Raw genomic sequence first — 16,503 nt, forward strand, 5'->3', positions numbered from 1 at the left:
AAGCATCTGTCAACAACAAAATTGTCTTAATAACTTTTTTTTTGTTAGTTTAATTAACTAATTTTGTCAGCGCTCTTGTTTTTACTTCAAATTAACTCTGAGAACGTGGCAGCGCGCCATGCATTTTCTTTCACAAAATGAGGCAGGTTTTGCGGTCACAGCAATCACTGAAACTCAAAATCCTTGAGGGGCTGCCAAGTAGAATTTAGTGTAAGTATAGCAATGCCAAAGCAATCACAAGTACCTTGGATCCATAAATGCAAGTGAATAGATGATTTTGTAAAATGCTCCAATATAAAATGCTACACTGACTCGAATCTGACAAGCGAGACTGGAAGTGAGACAGAGAGGGGAAGAGTAAGCAAAAGGAAGACTGGCATTAACTGGAAAAGTGCTCTTCCTGCTCATCAAATAGAGATGCCTGACCCAGTTAAATTTGCTGGTCTAGTGTTCATATTACATGCACTGATACACACACAGACACAAACACATGCACTGATGTAGATGAATCGAGAACTTTGACCTGCTTTTGTGCGAGACTTAAAACCCGTAAAATGTGCCTAATTTTCTTGTTCCTTTCAACCCGCCTTCCAATCTGTTTGCGCATAAAATCCCACGCGCAAATAAGTTCTTTTATAACTACTTTTGTTATTTTAGATCTCCCAGCCAGGCTTAAGGCTGTGAAAAGAAAAGAAAACAAACAGTGCAAACGCAAGAATGACAGAATGGGGATATGGAGGAGAGGTGGTTGGTGTAAAGGGTTTGTGAAAGGCAGTGAATGCCAGCTGTCCAGATGCCTGTCTCCCATCTGTTTGAACCCCAACATCTAGCTGGCACCTCTTCCAGTTCTTACCACATACACATGCAAGTACACACAAACACACGCATACAGGCAAACACACACACTGTCGCTTTCACATACACAGAAACAAACTGGCAGTGCTTCTGACACTAGCAGTGTTAGGCAGCTGTGGGATTGGGCACAGAAATGAGGGCTATCGCTAACGGCTAATCCCAGCGTGTGTTTACCTTCATCACTAGGATTGTCAAGATCTCTCACATGCTACATAGTCCCACCTCCCGCTAATCCAAATCCCCCCGTCTTTCTTATGAAGTATCTCTTATGGCCCGTTTTAAAACCATCTTCAGCTTTGAGCTCGGTATCCAGTGGACAGATTGGCTCCATATTGCTTAAAGCCCCCCCACACCCCCACCCTCGCCCGTTCTCCCGGATCTGCTGCCGTTACCCTCAGAAAAACAGCAGGAGGGGACTTCATTGTATCACAGAGCCAGAGTTAGAGTTTTGCCATATGTTTCTGTCCTAGATGTCTGCTCCTTTATATTGCTGGGCACAGTTTTTATCCACAGTTCTTCCTTCTCATGATGATATACAGTTGTGCTCTCAGGCCTCCAGTTTGATGACTACACCACAATTTGCTTGACACAGTGTTTACTCTGTGGTTGACTTAGGTGTTAACAAAACAGCCTGTTACCATTTCTGTGGCTGACGTCGTTTTTATACTCAAACTGCTTGTTTGGATACGTTTTGATTTCCAAACACATCGTACAAACTAGGTCTGCTTGAGCATAATCTGACCTTCATCATAGTACAATGAGGCTTGGGAGGAAATGCACTCATAAACACACTCTTGCAAACAAAGGCAAAGGTGTGTTACTCTAAGAAAAGATACAGTATGATAAAGAAAACATGGATATGGTAGGCTATGTCGAAGTCAACCAAAATTGGTGACAGAAATGATAAGCTACATTTGAAATATTTTGAAATGCTTCAAAGTAAGGTCATTATTTAAGTCAAATCTCATGAACATTATATTAGTGTACTAGTTTGAAATTGTAAAGTAATTTAAGTGGCAAGAAACTTTTTTTTGCTTTTTGTTGGGTTGTTTTTTTAATTTCTCAAAAAACATGGCTTATCAGTGAGATCCTCTTCAGGAGCATCTATGAATTCATCATTGAAGAAAGTTTTTTAAATGGTTCTTTGCTCATAACTACCAGTCAGAAATAGAGATAAAAATGATGAGTGTGATAGTTAAAGGGCGAAAAGTTACAAATACAGCTGTTTGGTCTCACAAGATACTGCTTGCTCTTCTGTTTTCTGCTATGGATGTTAGGTAGCAGAATACAAATGAGGTGTTTAAGCTAATATACTGCACACTTGGACACACACCTACGCCGACTCCCACAGATAGCAACACACGTTAATAATGCATTTCGACCAAGTGCATCGGGGAGTGTATATTGAGTTATAAATGCAAAGCACTCAGCTACAAACTTAATTTAATTCTTAAGTCTTTGTATCCACACATTTACTTGTGTGTATGTGTGTGTGTATATAAGATGTAGAGGATGTCATAACAGAGGAGACAGGGGATCAGATTAGGGGGCTGTGCACATCTGTCAGCATGCAGCCGTCTTCAACACCATTAGATTAGCGATAATGAAGACACTGTGCATGTGTCTGTATATTTGTTAGTTTGGGAGACACACGGGAGGAAAAGGGTGAAGAAAGAGAGAGAGAGAGAGAGAGGGAGAGAATGAGACTGCCTGGAACCAATTCCTTGCTCTGACATCAGCTGCTCAGGTCTTGTAAATCAGGGAAGGTTCCTGGGGATCGATTAAAAGCAGCATGACAAAGACCAGTAATAGAGATGTGGCTCGTAGCTCAACAGAAAGGCCCAGCAGATTGAAATATACAGAGAATATTCGAATTTCATAAATAAATAAAATATCTGTGTGGGAGCAAACAGAGGGACTTGCAATGATAGCAATAAGATGGGGTGGGAGAGCGTGAGGTAAAGAGCAAGGGGAGGGAGTTGTAAAAAGAGAGAGCGATCTTTCCTCCATGCTGCTTCAGCCTTCCTTTCAAATTAGAACAGCCCCGTCTCCTGAGAATGTGACATTTTCACGGAACGAGCGAGGGAGAGATGGAGGTTCAGAGAAGGGGTGGGGGGGTGGGTGGGCGGACGGGGTGGTAGACAAATGGGGAAGGGGGGCAGAGAGGCGACTGCAGGTTCTCAGAAGCGGGAAGATGGAAGTGTAGAGAGCGAATCAGATTTAGCAGAGAAGGGAGAGAGAAGGGTGAGGTGGTGGTGGTGGTGGTGGTGTTGGTGGAGGGGGGGTTACAAGGTTTCACGGGGTAGTGTTAGGGATGGATGGAGGGAATGATGAGGAGGGAGGATTGTGTGTGTGTGTGTGTGTACGTGTGTGGGAGGGGGCTGGGGTAGGGGTGGTTATTAGTCCACCCTCCAGAGGCTACTAATGCACTGACCTTCATTAACTCGCATTACTGTCGGTGTGTGTGACTGTGTGTGCGACTGTGCAACTCTCTTTAGTTAACACTCATTACTGAGTCTTTGTTTAAAGGCCAGTAAACTAATGAAGTCATCAAATAAGTAGAGAAAATCCCGATTCAAGTATTGAAACCAGAGACTGAGGTAACTTTAAGGACAGGAATAGCCTCTGGAGCAAAGCAGAGAGCAGCATAACAGCAGACAGTACAATCAAGCACACTGTTGTACTAGCATGTTGGTGACTGCTGCCATTGGATAAACACTGATGAGTACACACAGCCATCATGATGGTTCTCAGAGGGTTCACTTAAATATACAACAGAGAGACATTAAGACCTGTGTCAGACAGGTCGGGTGTTTATCTGTATGAGTGCAGGCTGGGGGGAGATGAACCTGATATACAGTGAATGTGTTGACTGTGATTCTGTCACTAATGTTCATTCTTATGTTCTGTCTATCTATCTATCTATCTATCTATAGGCTCTCCTTGACATTCAGAAACAACTGCGTTCTCAGATCTCCAACTTTACCTTCAATCTTGGCTTCTCTGGGAAGTTTTATCACACAGGTGTGTTTTGTTTATATGCTCTCCATTTTACATAATATATAAGTGATAACTCACTATAATAAATATAATATGATGACTGACACAATAAAACTGTAAAAAAAAGAAAAAAAAAAGAAGTGTTTTATCATTTAGACTGAATGATTCCTACCGTATAGCATTAATTTACTACGTGGGTTTTTTTTTGTAGACACTCAAAAGGTTTTGGATAAAGTACTTTGCTTTGTTACTGTAAATAAGAGCTATCCATGTGTTTCAAACTAAGCATACCATTTATGGCAGTTTCATGTTAAAATGTGCCTGTTTTCACTTTTTACTTTCACTTCTACTTTCACGAAAACATTTTATCTCAAAGGTCATGCAAGGACCTTGTGGAGCTAAACATCTTCAACTGTTATTTGGTCTCATGAAGAAATGCAAGGATGGAATTTTTCTAAATGGAAATTTTCACATTACAGTAACATTTGTTGGCACCCATCACAATCCATCAATTGAAAAATGGAATGGCCAATTACATGGTATTAACTGATTTTTATAAATTATATTACTGTAAGATGCCACTCAGCATTGATCTGAGTCAGTAAGAGCAGTTATTAGGTCTGAATAACACTATTCTTATAACTTTGAGTAGTTGTGATAGAACTTGTGTGCCTTATATACTTGCGGTTTGACAAGTGGTAGCACGCACTATAAGCAGTTGGATCAAACCTATCATTTCAGTTTGATATAAACCAATTATGTTTACAGTGATGATTTCTGTTGTGCATCCAAACATACAGTACATAGCACACAAGCAATTGTTAACTGACTATTTACACTTTGATATTAAATACAAAATAAGGTAGAGAGGCAATGCATGTATAAAAAAACATTTATTAATAAACAGTTATTTAATTCTGATCATTGTAGTAAATTTAATGAATTCTTTTAAAGTAGAAAAATACATTTAGATAAGATAAACCACGTATGGGGTATTAGACTTTAAGGCAGCAGTACAGTAATTGCCAAATATGATTGACTAAAGAAAAGATGAATATGCAGCACAGTGGTCTTAGTGGGAATAATCAGTCCCACTCAGTTATAAAGCTTATAGTGTGTAAATTATGCTATTTTTTAATCACCACCTCTAGATTTTGAGGTACAGAGTAATATTTATACAGGCATATTTGTGAGGCTGTGACATACTGCTGCACATTCTAAGCTCTCTTGTGGTTCCAAGGACGGATTTTATTGATTTCCTAGTTAAAGTGTCTAAATCTGCCGCAAGAGAACAAAGAAGCAGGATACACTGCAAAAGGAAAATAGAGTTGAGACTGAACATGATTATAATTAGAAGAAATATGATATTGAATGGGAGATATTATCATAGCATCTGTTATTGCTATGGCATCACTTTTCATCACCATGGTATCAGACTGTGCTTTAAGACAACCCAGTCGCTTGATGATATACTGTATACTCTAACCTTATACCAGTGAGGAGCTGTGTATGACAAACATTTTTAATATGCTCTTAATCTCCATGATGCATGTCTACTTCTCTGTCCTTTTGTCCTTGTTCACGTGTGTGTTTTTGTGTGTGTGCAGGCACAGCAGAGGAGGATGAGGGAGACGACTTACTGTTGAAGTATGTGGATGAGTTCTGGTGGTTCCCCCACATGTGGAGCCACATGCAGCCTCACCTCTTCCACAACGAGTCCTCGCTGCTGGAGCAGATGGTCCTCAACAAGGAGTTCGCTCTGGTGAGATGGATGTGTGCGCGCACTAACACACGCACACACGCACGCACACACATTTCCTGCAGCTGTCTATTTTGTTGTTGCTTTCTTCTTGCGTGTCCTTTTAATCATGCTTGCTCCTCATGATTGCATTTTCTTCAAGGTTGTCTGTTGCTGTTTAGTAAATATAACTATTTATTTGCCACGGCACATTACAGACATGATGCACATGTGAACTCTGAGACTGGGAATTCACATCCTATGTCTTAAGTGTTGTTAGGTTTTTGTTTGAAATGTTTTAATTTACATGTTTTGCAGTTGTGTTCAATGTAAATAGTATGTTGATTAAAAAAACAAAATGAGGGATGCATTACACTTCCTTCTGGGCATATATTGCAAATTGAAATCAGCTGCATATACTGTATGCAATTCTTTTGGATGGAACACAACAGCAGGGCCAACCCTATAATCTGGAATGTCCCTGACTGATTGGCTGACTGAGTGATCATAATTCCACCACTGGCCAGCTGAGTGCCTCGTCACTGACTTGGAGTTTCTGGTGCAAACAGGTTCTTTTTGGGGGGTGTTTACAGTCTAGAGTGTTGCCAACTACGCACTGTCACTAGATTCTGAGACTTTGTATTTTAAAAAAAGACTAGGTATGAACCTGGTAAATGGCTGGACCATGTATGGATGTCAACCAGGGGTTGTTAAGGCCAGTCTATGGAGCCACTCTGGTTTCCCGGCTGCTGGAAAGTTGCACACTGAGCATAACCTCTATTACAGCAAACTAATTGCCTCCATTACATGTATCATTATTAGTATGGGAGGCAGAGGAATAACTAAACATAAGACACATCAAGCAGAGAGAGAGATGGAGAGAGCTCATCTGTAACTGCTGAAGAAACTAGCAGATTGAATAGCATGTAAAAAACACCAGCAACCACAAATGAGACAATATGCTTACTGCAGCACAGCAATAAAAGCCCTGTTAAGAAATAAAGGGTTTATGTCCACTCAAACACCAGAGGGCTTTTAATCTGAAACGATTACAGGAAGTGTTGAGTTTGTATTATGAACATTGAGCAGTAAATTTAACACAACAGGCAGGAGTCTGTTATGTTATGTCTGTTATGTTTGTTATAAATATTGCTGAAATCACAGCAGTCTTTGTCTTTAATTTATGTGTTTGGTAATTTTGTCAGACGCCGTTGCGGTAATAAAATTAGGATTGGACCAATGCCAATATATACTGTGTTTTGACCATGGTTTTGACCTAGATCTGGGGCTAGGAGCTATTTTTAATTTTAGCTTGCGGCTTCGTACCTAAGACCGAATCAGCGCTGTGCTGATATTCAGTATACCATCACGACCTGGAGTGTGATATTGCTTTTATACAACAGTTCTACGAGCGCCATATTAGTTAAATAAGCAACAACAGATTATGATTTGTTTGTTTATTTCATCATTTATTTGGCAACCCGAATACAAATAGTTTCGCAACTCGACTGTTGCTGGACTGTTGCTAAGTAACACAAACATTTTCCTGACCTACACAGTGCACTCTAACTTTCTACTTTGTCTACACGTTACCTCAGTTGTGCGCTGAAGTATCCAGGCTTCTTTCCTTCCCTTCATCCTCCTTTGACGATCATACATCATTTAATTCATGTTATTTCTGGAAATATATAGATCTTTGCAAAGTTTGTTACAATCTAAGATAGATAACAACCGTTAACGCTGATTAATCGTGAACAGAACACCTGTGAAGCGGAGTGATACATACGTCCAACCAAAGTACTTTGTCGGAACTAGTTGTTGTGTAATGCTACATAGCCAACGTCAGGACGAACAGTTGTTTACTTACCGGTCTAGACGAAACGTAGTGAGTTCAGCATCAAACTTCATTCCTTTACTCCCTAAGAGCTGTTTCCAGCAATGGAAAGCAACGTCATGTTAACTCTTGTCTCTATCACGTCTTTTCTTTTACTGAAGTTAGCATGCTTATCTGCTAACCCCAGCCAATCTCGCCGCTTTCCGGTAGCGGCTCACTGTAGCCTCCAGTCTGCCCAGAAGAAGTAGCGCTGCTCAGAGCGTGTAGTATTGTAACCACTCGTAGGCTATTATAAAGACAACGATGGCTGAAGCTCTTGTCAAGTGACAATCACCACCACCTACTCCGGCCTTGAAACTAAGTCCGGCGGCAGAGAAAACTTAAAATTATCCCCTGAGCCAGAATACAGTAGGAAAATAATTTTACTTGAAATGCATTTCATAGTGTACTGTTCATTTAATGCGCATGAGAGAGTTGCAAGTTTAATCTGTTGTTTATAGCTAATATAACTGTTTTGACATATGTATACAGTACCATATATTGGCTTGCTTTGTCTTGGGTCTGTAGGTAATGTAAGTATGGTCTTGTAAGCTCATGTGGGCTGGGCAGGTGTTCAGGTGTTTGACATTTGACTAATGAAACAAAAAACAACATTCACACTTCTGTCAGCACAGTGAGAATGCTTTTACAAATTGTAGTGTCATGTACTCATTTTCTATAACAAAACAAACAAAGAAAAATATCCCAGTTGGGAATGATGCACTTTATTTTGATGGGCACATCTGAGCCCTTTTTAATCTGAAGTCCACAAGGTCGAGTGCTTTTGTTGCTCTGCTCTGCTTGGTTTTCCTCTGCATTGCTGGTATGTGTGTGTGAGTGGGTGGCAATGATTTGTATGACCGTGCTGTGTCGCACGTACAATACAGTGAAGTGTGGAGGGGTCGGTTCATGTTGTTGAAGGTGAATGTGATCATAAAGTGTGATCCCTAACCTCTATTGTAGACACACATACATATGCCACTCCCTCATCCCCTGGCCACTGATGCTTAGCTTTGACAGTGTGTGTAGGTGTGTGTCAGAGCCAAGGACAACACCATCAGTCTGTGAGATGCACCCAGCAACCATCCACCCTCACACTCACACAGATACACATGCTCACACAAACTATGTATTTTTTTAAAATTTCTAACCTGAAGGCCAGCATCGTAACAAACAAAACACAAACCAAGTGCTTCTTCTAGAAGGTCAGGCTGTCGGGCTCTGTGTGTTTATGTGCTGTCATGTCTTTTGCCGTAGTTGTAAATGTAGTGTAACTTTTGTGTTTATGTAAATAACCTTCATGTATGTGTCCTTGTATGTGTGTGTATATCCCCCCCCCCCAGGTAGACAACATCCCAGTGGACATGGGTTACGCTGTGGCCCCTCACCACTCAGGTGTATACCCGGTGCACTTGCAGCTGTATGAGGCATGGAGACGTGTGTGGAACATCCGGGTAACCAGCACCGAAGAGTACCCCCACCTCAAGCCTGCTCGCTATCGCAAGGGCTTCATCCACAGCAACATCATGGTGAGGAGACATCGCTGTTAATTACACGTCTGTGAAAAGCCTCAGGAGTGCACCCGCATCGCCGCATGCTCACACACGCAAATGTGCTCATCCATATTCACATCCATGTATACACTTTGATCAACTGACATGTTTCTGCACATACATGAACCTTAATAACTACCTGTTTGTTGGATTTTATTTAATTGGCAAATATCTTTATGATTATTTTGTATTTTCTCTACTGTGAGGCTAAGTTCATCTTTTAAAGGTTCAGAGGTAATTTTCATTAAGCTTGTTGTTCCACAGCTGTTGGTTGTCGTTGTCACTAGATACAAGCCAGTGATGTTGCTGTGTGTAGACACATTTTATAAAATATCTTGGCCTGGCAGACGGAGGACAGATGTGTGTGTTTGGAAAAAAAAAAGAGGTGAGTCGGGTTGGTCAGATAAACATGATAGATATCACAGCCAAGTGTTTTTTTTTTGTTTTTTTTTTAAGTTATCATGTGTGTTTCATAACATAACACCATTGATTGTGCACGGGTCATGAATCAAACCTAACACTCAATGCACATTACGTAGTGTCCTTGCCCGCCAGGGGGAAAAATTGTTTGCGTAATTCATCTGACTGAAATTAAAACAATGAATTATAAATTGTTATAAATCAATGCAGAGTCATTTAGTCACAAGAGTCGGTTTGGATATGTTGCTTCACTGCTCTGTTCTCTTATCTTACTTTGAAAAACAGTTTTTATCTGCTGTCTCTTTGTGCAAATAGGTGTTTGTTGAATAGTAAATTGCATGCTGATTGTTTCTTGCAGTCTTAAACAAAAAAATCAATGATGCTGTTCGTGGTGTGTAACCTCTGCGTATAAGTGTGATATGAATTCTATGACCTCATCTCACCACGGCATGCTCAGCTCCACGTTGATTCAATATTTAATGGCTTCCCTATGTGGCTGAAGGGGTGAACTTATTTTTTTTTTCTCTTCTGTGTGTATGCGAGTGTGCATTTGTATATGTGCAGGATGTGTATAACAGAATGCCCATTTCACTTAAGTAAGTTGTCTTCATCCCTCCCTCTTTCTGTCCTCCTCCTCCTCTTCATTCACTTGTCAGTCAGGCTCTTTGTCAGTGTGCACAACTGCTCCCTTATTGACAAAAGAACCAATCACATCTGACACCAAAATTACCAGTCCACATTGTTCTGCTGTATTTGGGTCTTGAGCAAACAATTTGCACAGACAGCTACGTCAATTTCCTAATCAGTCCTAGAAGTCTGCTTTTATTTCTTGTCATCTTGTCACAGAGTCATAAAAGACAGCCACTTCCTTCTAATACAATGCCAAGCTTACAGTTTGACAGGCTATAATGTAATATTATACATTATCAATACAAAGGTATTGAGAAGCATCAGTGAATCACTGGATTAAGTAACAAGCCACTAAACAAAAATACACATCTAACATTTTAGTACACGATATATCACAGAGATAGACAGAAAAAAAACAACAAAGAAAAACTTTCAGAAAACAACTTATTTTCCACCAGGAGAATAGAGGAAGTGGAAGTAGAGAGGAAGTAGAGACTGAAATGAAATCCCCAACAATAATTACTGTCAAGTTACCATCAACCTCAGCGATGGATGCAGCTTGTTCTATGAAGCCTCTTTTCCTATCATCTTTCAAAAAGAGCTATCAATACATTTTCTTTTGGCTGGAATAAACTTCTTTTCTCTTTTTCCTGTTGGGAATTTTGCTCATGAATTGAAATCACACTGATAGGAGAGCAAGAATACATGCAAATCAGATTCATTGTTGAAAGCTGGTGATCACTTAGCATGAGCTGAACTGTCCTCATGTCTCAGGTCTGTCACGAAAGGAAGTAATGGCTTGTTGATCATGTCAATTTACTATAAAGACTCCAGAGTCTCAGACTCTCCAGTCTGGGGCCATCCTGCACTTGTGTCAGATATTTAGGTCAGAGGTCTGCTAAAGGAGTCACATGTAACGTGTTATGAAATTAGTGGAGGTTTTGATTATATCACATAATCTTCAACAGCATGTGGAGTCCTCAAATTAAGATCATGTGAAGTGACCAGAAGTTGAGGTGACATTATGTTGTCAACAGCTGTTTCTAAGGTTGAGAATGACATGATGGAAGAGTCCTTAGTCTTCAGACTAAAGTAACAGAAATGAAAACATCTGCAATTCTGTAAAAACTAAGCAATCATCCATCTGCAAACAAAGATCATGTGATCTGATGAAAAGATACAGTTACTAAATAGACCTTCAGATCACATTGTTCTGTCTAATGCTATTTACAAAACTGTATTTATGCAAAAATATGTATTAGTAGCCATTATTAAATATTTAAAACTGAGGAGCAATGTGAAAGCAGCGCAGCAATATAGAGAAAGGCCCATCTCTTGCTCCAAGACATTGCATGCTGCACTGACTAAATAGCAAAGGGAGGCTAGGAAAAAGGAAAAACAAACTCGAAGCTTAGCTCATGGAGGCGGAACATTTTTCTGAGAGGCAGTTTTTGTGTGATGATTTGTTCATGTGTCTGTATGTGCACCTCAGTCCATGCTGAATTTAAATTTTAAATGACTTCATCATAAACCGGCTGGGGAGCTTTCAGGTTCTGATAATTCATCTAGCCTCCTGACCTCTCGTAAAGTTACTCTGAAACATTCATTCACATCCTCCCTGTTTTCTCTGGCTTTCCCGTTTTTTCACTTCCAATTTTTCTTGCAATTTCTGTCTATTAATCTCTTTCTCCTCTGCCTCTCACTCCATCTTTGTTTGCTCCAAGGAGGACAGGACGTTGTCTTAAGGCTGTAAAATTGGTGTTTGTGTGTCTCTGTCAGCAGATTGAGAGCCACCCACTGGACCCACAGTATCAGAACAAATCAGACTGAGATATGGGATTGTGCCATGTGTGTGCGTGCATGCACGCGCGTGTGTGCATGCACTTGCGCAAACATGCATACTTGTGTGTGTGTATTTCTTTTTAAAATGTACTATATCAGTTTGAGCTATAGCTCTGTGGATAATTGGTTTGGTGAAATAGTGCTGAGTGTCTGTGGCTCTGGTGGCCTTCTCTCTCTCTCTCTCTCTCTCTCTCCCCCTCCCTCCCTCCCTCTCTCCCTCTCTCCCCTCTCTCTCTGTCCTTCTCCCTCGTGTGTGTGTGAGTGTGAACGAGTCTGGGGTGTTTTATAGATAAACCAATATCTACGCTTCCAGCCTTTACTCTCTATTTCACACAGAGAAGTGCTCCACAAGGAGTTCACAATAAAGACTTCTCTTCCCTTCTCTTCTCTTCCCTTCTCTTCTCTTCTCTTCCCTTCTCTTCTCTTCTCTTCTCTTCTCTTCTCTTCTCTTAATGATCCAATGAAAAAGCAATTCATTCATCAGCTATTGGACACTTGATCCTGCACCCTACTGGTCTTTTATGGTTGTTTATATATCATTTGTGGGTTTTTAAAGTATAAGCATAAAATAATTAAATATTTATATATTTATATTGGCCTTGACTTGTTTGGAGCATGCTATATTACAGTTGAAGTAAGCTATAAAGTCTCCCTGATAGTTCATTCAACATTAGATCTTAGAGTTAAAGCCAAAAACAATGATACTACTGTTGACTCAGTTGTTGCTGTCGCTTATCCAACCATAACATTGTTAGATTCACTTGTAGCGATAAAGAGAATCTGAGAAATTGACATCTGGGAACCTGCTTTCGTCAATCAAGACACAGAGTATGCAACTCACAGAGAAGGCGTGCCAGTGTACTTTAAGTATTTTCATGGCCAAGGGTGCGCAGTGCACCTGTTCGAGGAGGGATTAGAAGTAATCCATTATCATCTCCTCCTGCTTCGGTAAACAGTGAGTCACTAAAATACCAAACAGATGTAGGTGAGGAAAAAAAAAAATTAACAGTGCCCTAGGAAGATTGAACTTCACCAGTGCAAATCAATGCGTTGTGCTATGCACCTGCATGAAAATAGGGTCTCTGCTGCTGTAGTGAAGTAATCTCAGCTGGGCAGCTCTTCAGGACTAATGCTATATAGCTCAAGCACACTGGAGGCAGGAAATGGTGCGTCCTTTGACAACCCTAATTTGACACTTACAGGCCTTTTTCACAGCAGACATGTTGACTTGTCATAATAGGAAAAGCACAGGTGGAACTAATGACATTTAATGACAGCTCCTTTCTATTTAAGTGTCCCAGTAAGCTGTGTCAGTGAGCCACATGCACAATAGAAGAGTCCTAGAACTGGAACACCTAAATGGAACAGAGCCATCAATTGTGTTATTAATTACACTCATGCTTTTTATCCTATGACAAGTCCAAATGCCAGCTGTGAAAAAGGTCTGTTACACACTGCAAGAATGTGACTTGAACCATCTGCAGAACTGACACCTGTGCTTCTTCACTGTGATAATTAACATTACCATATGCTGTATGACATGACACATCACAGTACCCCTGACCTGCTCTGCTGCCCGCTTCTCATATTTATTAACTGCTGTGTAGAAGAGCTTAACTCTACAGCTGTATGCTTCAGCCATACATCTGTCATATTTTAAGCGGCTAGCTAAATTACTTTTGTTGTTTTACATCTTTGTAGCTGGTTTGTTTGTACTTTGGCCTTGAAATAGGTGATTGATCAGGAACCACCTGCTTTAGTTACCTTTTTAATCTAAAATCGTTGTTTCATAGTGATTTCATATGCTACTTAAAGGGAAATACCACTGATTTTACATATTAAAGTCTGCTTACAGGTCTTTGCAGTAGTCATGCATAACTGGGAAAAGCTGTATGAAGTCTTTTGTGGCTCCAGAGGGAGCTGAGTGAAATCTGATTAAAATGCCGGTGTTATAGTGTTATAGGAGTGCAATACAAAATCAGTGGAGTACTCTTTGATGGGTCATTGAAAACAACAGATTCTCATTTTGTCCTAGAAATTAGTACCTGCTGTTATCATAAGCTATTTGTTTGTCAGCACCTGTAAACTGAAGATGTGAAAGATATTAACAACTCCTCCCTTTGGTGTGTGTGTATGTGTGTGTGTGTAGGTGCTGCCTCGCCAGACATGCGGCTTGTTTACTCACACCATCTACTATAAGGAATACCCTGGTGGACCTAAGGAACTGGACAAAAGCATCCATGGGGGAGAACTATTTCTCACCGTGCTGCTCAACCCAGTGAGTCACAGAAACCACATACACAGTCAAACACACACTCTTACACATGCAAGCGGATATACAGAGAGGGAGGACTGTTGCTTTCTATTTTGATTTTTGCACCTTAAAGAGGCACCAACTGGGTTTCCCGCTCTCTCCCTCTGTAAAGGTAACTTCCTCCCTGTCTGGTTCATTCTTTTTCATTTTTACTTTGTGTGTGTGTGTGTGTGTGTGTGTGTGTGTGTGTATGTGTGTGTATGTGCGTGCGTGTGTGTGCGCATCTGTCTCTTTTCCTGTCAGGGGCTGCTTCTCACTGTGGAGCTGTGTTCATCTCCCCACTTTAAATTAGGTCTCACCACAGGGGGGTTGCTGTCACACACACATGCACACACACACACAAACACTGACACACACCCTTCCGCTCGTGCTTACCCCCGCTGTGTATGTCAGCTCAACTTGATTCTGCTTTGAATTAAGGAACAGAATTAGGGTTTGGTGGCGGTTAAGATGCTCGTCCACGCGCACGTGCTCACAAGCGCATTATCCCCAAACAATCTCTCTCTGAGTTGAACCACACTCGTTCCATGCACATGCACAAACACACACAAAAATGCTCATGGAGCAGCAGTAGGCTGTATTGAAGTGTCAGGTAGGGGAGTGCTGAACTAGAGGAGCTGTCAGAACTCAGGGAACATCATAGAGTCGTGCAGCTTCGCACAACAACCCAATCCAACCCTTTCTTCTCTCTCTGCACCACTTTGTCTCTGTCTGTCTTTCTTTTTGTTACTACGTTTTATTTCTTTCTTATTTTGGCTCTTTTTCCTGATGCCTTTCTTTTGTTTCTTTCTTTGATTCATTCTTTCTTTGCTTTTTTCGTTGTGTTTTTCTTTCTGTGTTTATTTTGTCTTCCATTCTTTTGTTTCTGTTCATTTGATTTATTTAGATTTTTTTTTTCTTTTTTTCATTCTGTCTGTTTCTGTGTCTCTGCCTGTATCCCTGTGTTTACTCTTTCAAAATGGTAATAATATATAACATTTGCATAGAAACACAGTATACGCTTGTACTCCTCTCAAATGACAGTTGATATCACAAATTAGGAATCAGTTTATATTCAGTTCAAAATAACTCTAAAATTGCCTAATTGCGCTGTTCCTAACTTCTCTGAATTAGGTAACACAAAAAGTGTTTTTACATTTCCCCTAACAGCAGTAATTGTTTTCTAATAATAGGCAAAGAACTAGGTGGTTGGTATAGAGTAAAAATTAGAGCGAGTTTAATTTACCGTTTCCTGTCTAACGGGTGGAGTGATTTTGCGGGCTGAATTGCTTGTTATGTATTGTTACACTAAGTGAGACAAATTGTATGAATACAAGGAGTCAGCAGGGAGATTTTTGCAAACAAACAGTCACCTGTTCATATAAAGTCCTATTCGCAGCCAATTTGACCATGCTCCATTGAATGAATATTAGTAGGGACTGATAATTATGTGGCCCTTAGCAATTAAATGTCTGTTGCACTTAGCATGAGCAGCACAAGCCAGCATACTTTTAGGAAGACCAGCAGTTTTATATTTGAGCAAGGGTTTCATTTCCAATAGGGCCCTATAACCTGAGTTTTTTTTAATTTTTTTTATTTTAACTTCAGATTTAAAAGGAGGTAAATGAGTCTTTACAGGTATGCAAGCAAGCAGTCTGTAAAAATGACTGACATGGCCAGTTTGAATGGTATTATCAAGCTTGCTCTTACAAAATTTACATTAACGCACCTCGAACTTTAAAACTTTTCCTCTATAATAACACAGTACACAAAGGCTGCCTTTTGGTTCCTCAAATCACCTGAATGGACCCAGAAGATGGCTGGACTGAGTAAACATTCCTTGCCCATAAACTCGAGGTAACTCCAGCCTATTTATTTGGCTTTTATTCTGATGTTTCTAAAAGTCAAGTTTTTTCATTTCAGTTTGGAGATGTATAAATATATCCCAATATCTGACCAAGGAAGTACCACTTGAGAATAAAAAGTGTTATTGCAAAACATATATAGACCTTAATTATGATGTGGTACTTTCTCACATAAAGCCCCAGCAGACAGGAATGCATGACTGATGATGTACTAATCTATCCTGGCAGTGTTAACAATTATCTGACATGCTGTGTTTTTCAGTGCAGCTACTGTAATGTAAAGAAAGACAATTATAATTATAATAGTGTAATGCTATAATAGCATTATACAGTATAACAATATAAACACAGTTTTCGTAACTGGGTTATAAAATGCAATTAAAACAACAACAAAGCGGCTTTAGAAAAATTAGAGTGAATTAAATTAATTGGAA

At 40.1% G+C, this 16,503-nt stretch overlaps 1 protein-coding gene across 1 annotated transcript in view; it reads left to right on the forward strand.

Moving 5' to 3' along the window:
* LOC111231419 (bifunctional heparan sulfate N-deacetylase/N-sulfotransferase 4-like) overlaps positions 1 to 16,503 on the forward strand; it is a 42,780-nt gene that overhangs the window by 7,785 nt on the left and 18,492 nt on the right. Inside the window, exons 3-6 of the mRNA XM_022758500.1 lie at positions 3,792 to 3,879; positions 5,463 to 5,617; positions 8,810 to 8,995; positions 14,061 to 14,189. Of these exons, the coding sequence (XP_022614221.1) occupies positions 3,792 to 3,879; positions 5,463 to 5,617; positions 8,810 to 8,995; positions 14,061 to 14,189 (558 nt within the window). The remainder of the gene's footprint in view (positions 1 to 3,791; positions 3,880 to 5,462; positions 5,618 to 8,809; positions 8,996 to 14,060; positions 14,190 to 16,503) is intronic.

The sequence above is a fragment of the Seriola dumerili genome, unplaced genomic scaffold (genome assembly GCF_002260705.1).
Source record: "Seriola dumerili isolate Sdu_G_001 unplaced genomic scaffold, Sdu_1.0 BDQW01000301.1, whole genome shotgun sequence".
Taxonomy (NCBI): domain Eukaryota; kingdom Metazoa; phylum Chordata; class Actinopteri; order Carangiformes; family Carangidae; genus Seriola; species Seriola dumerili.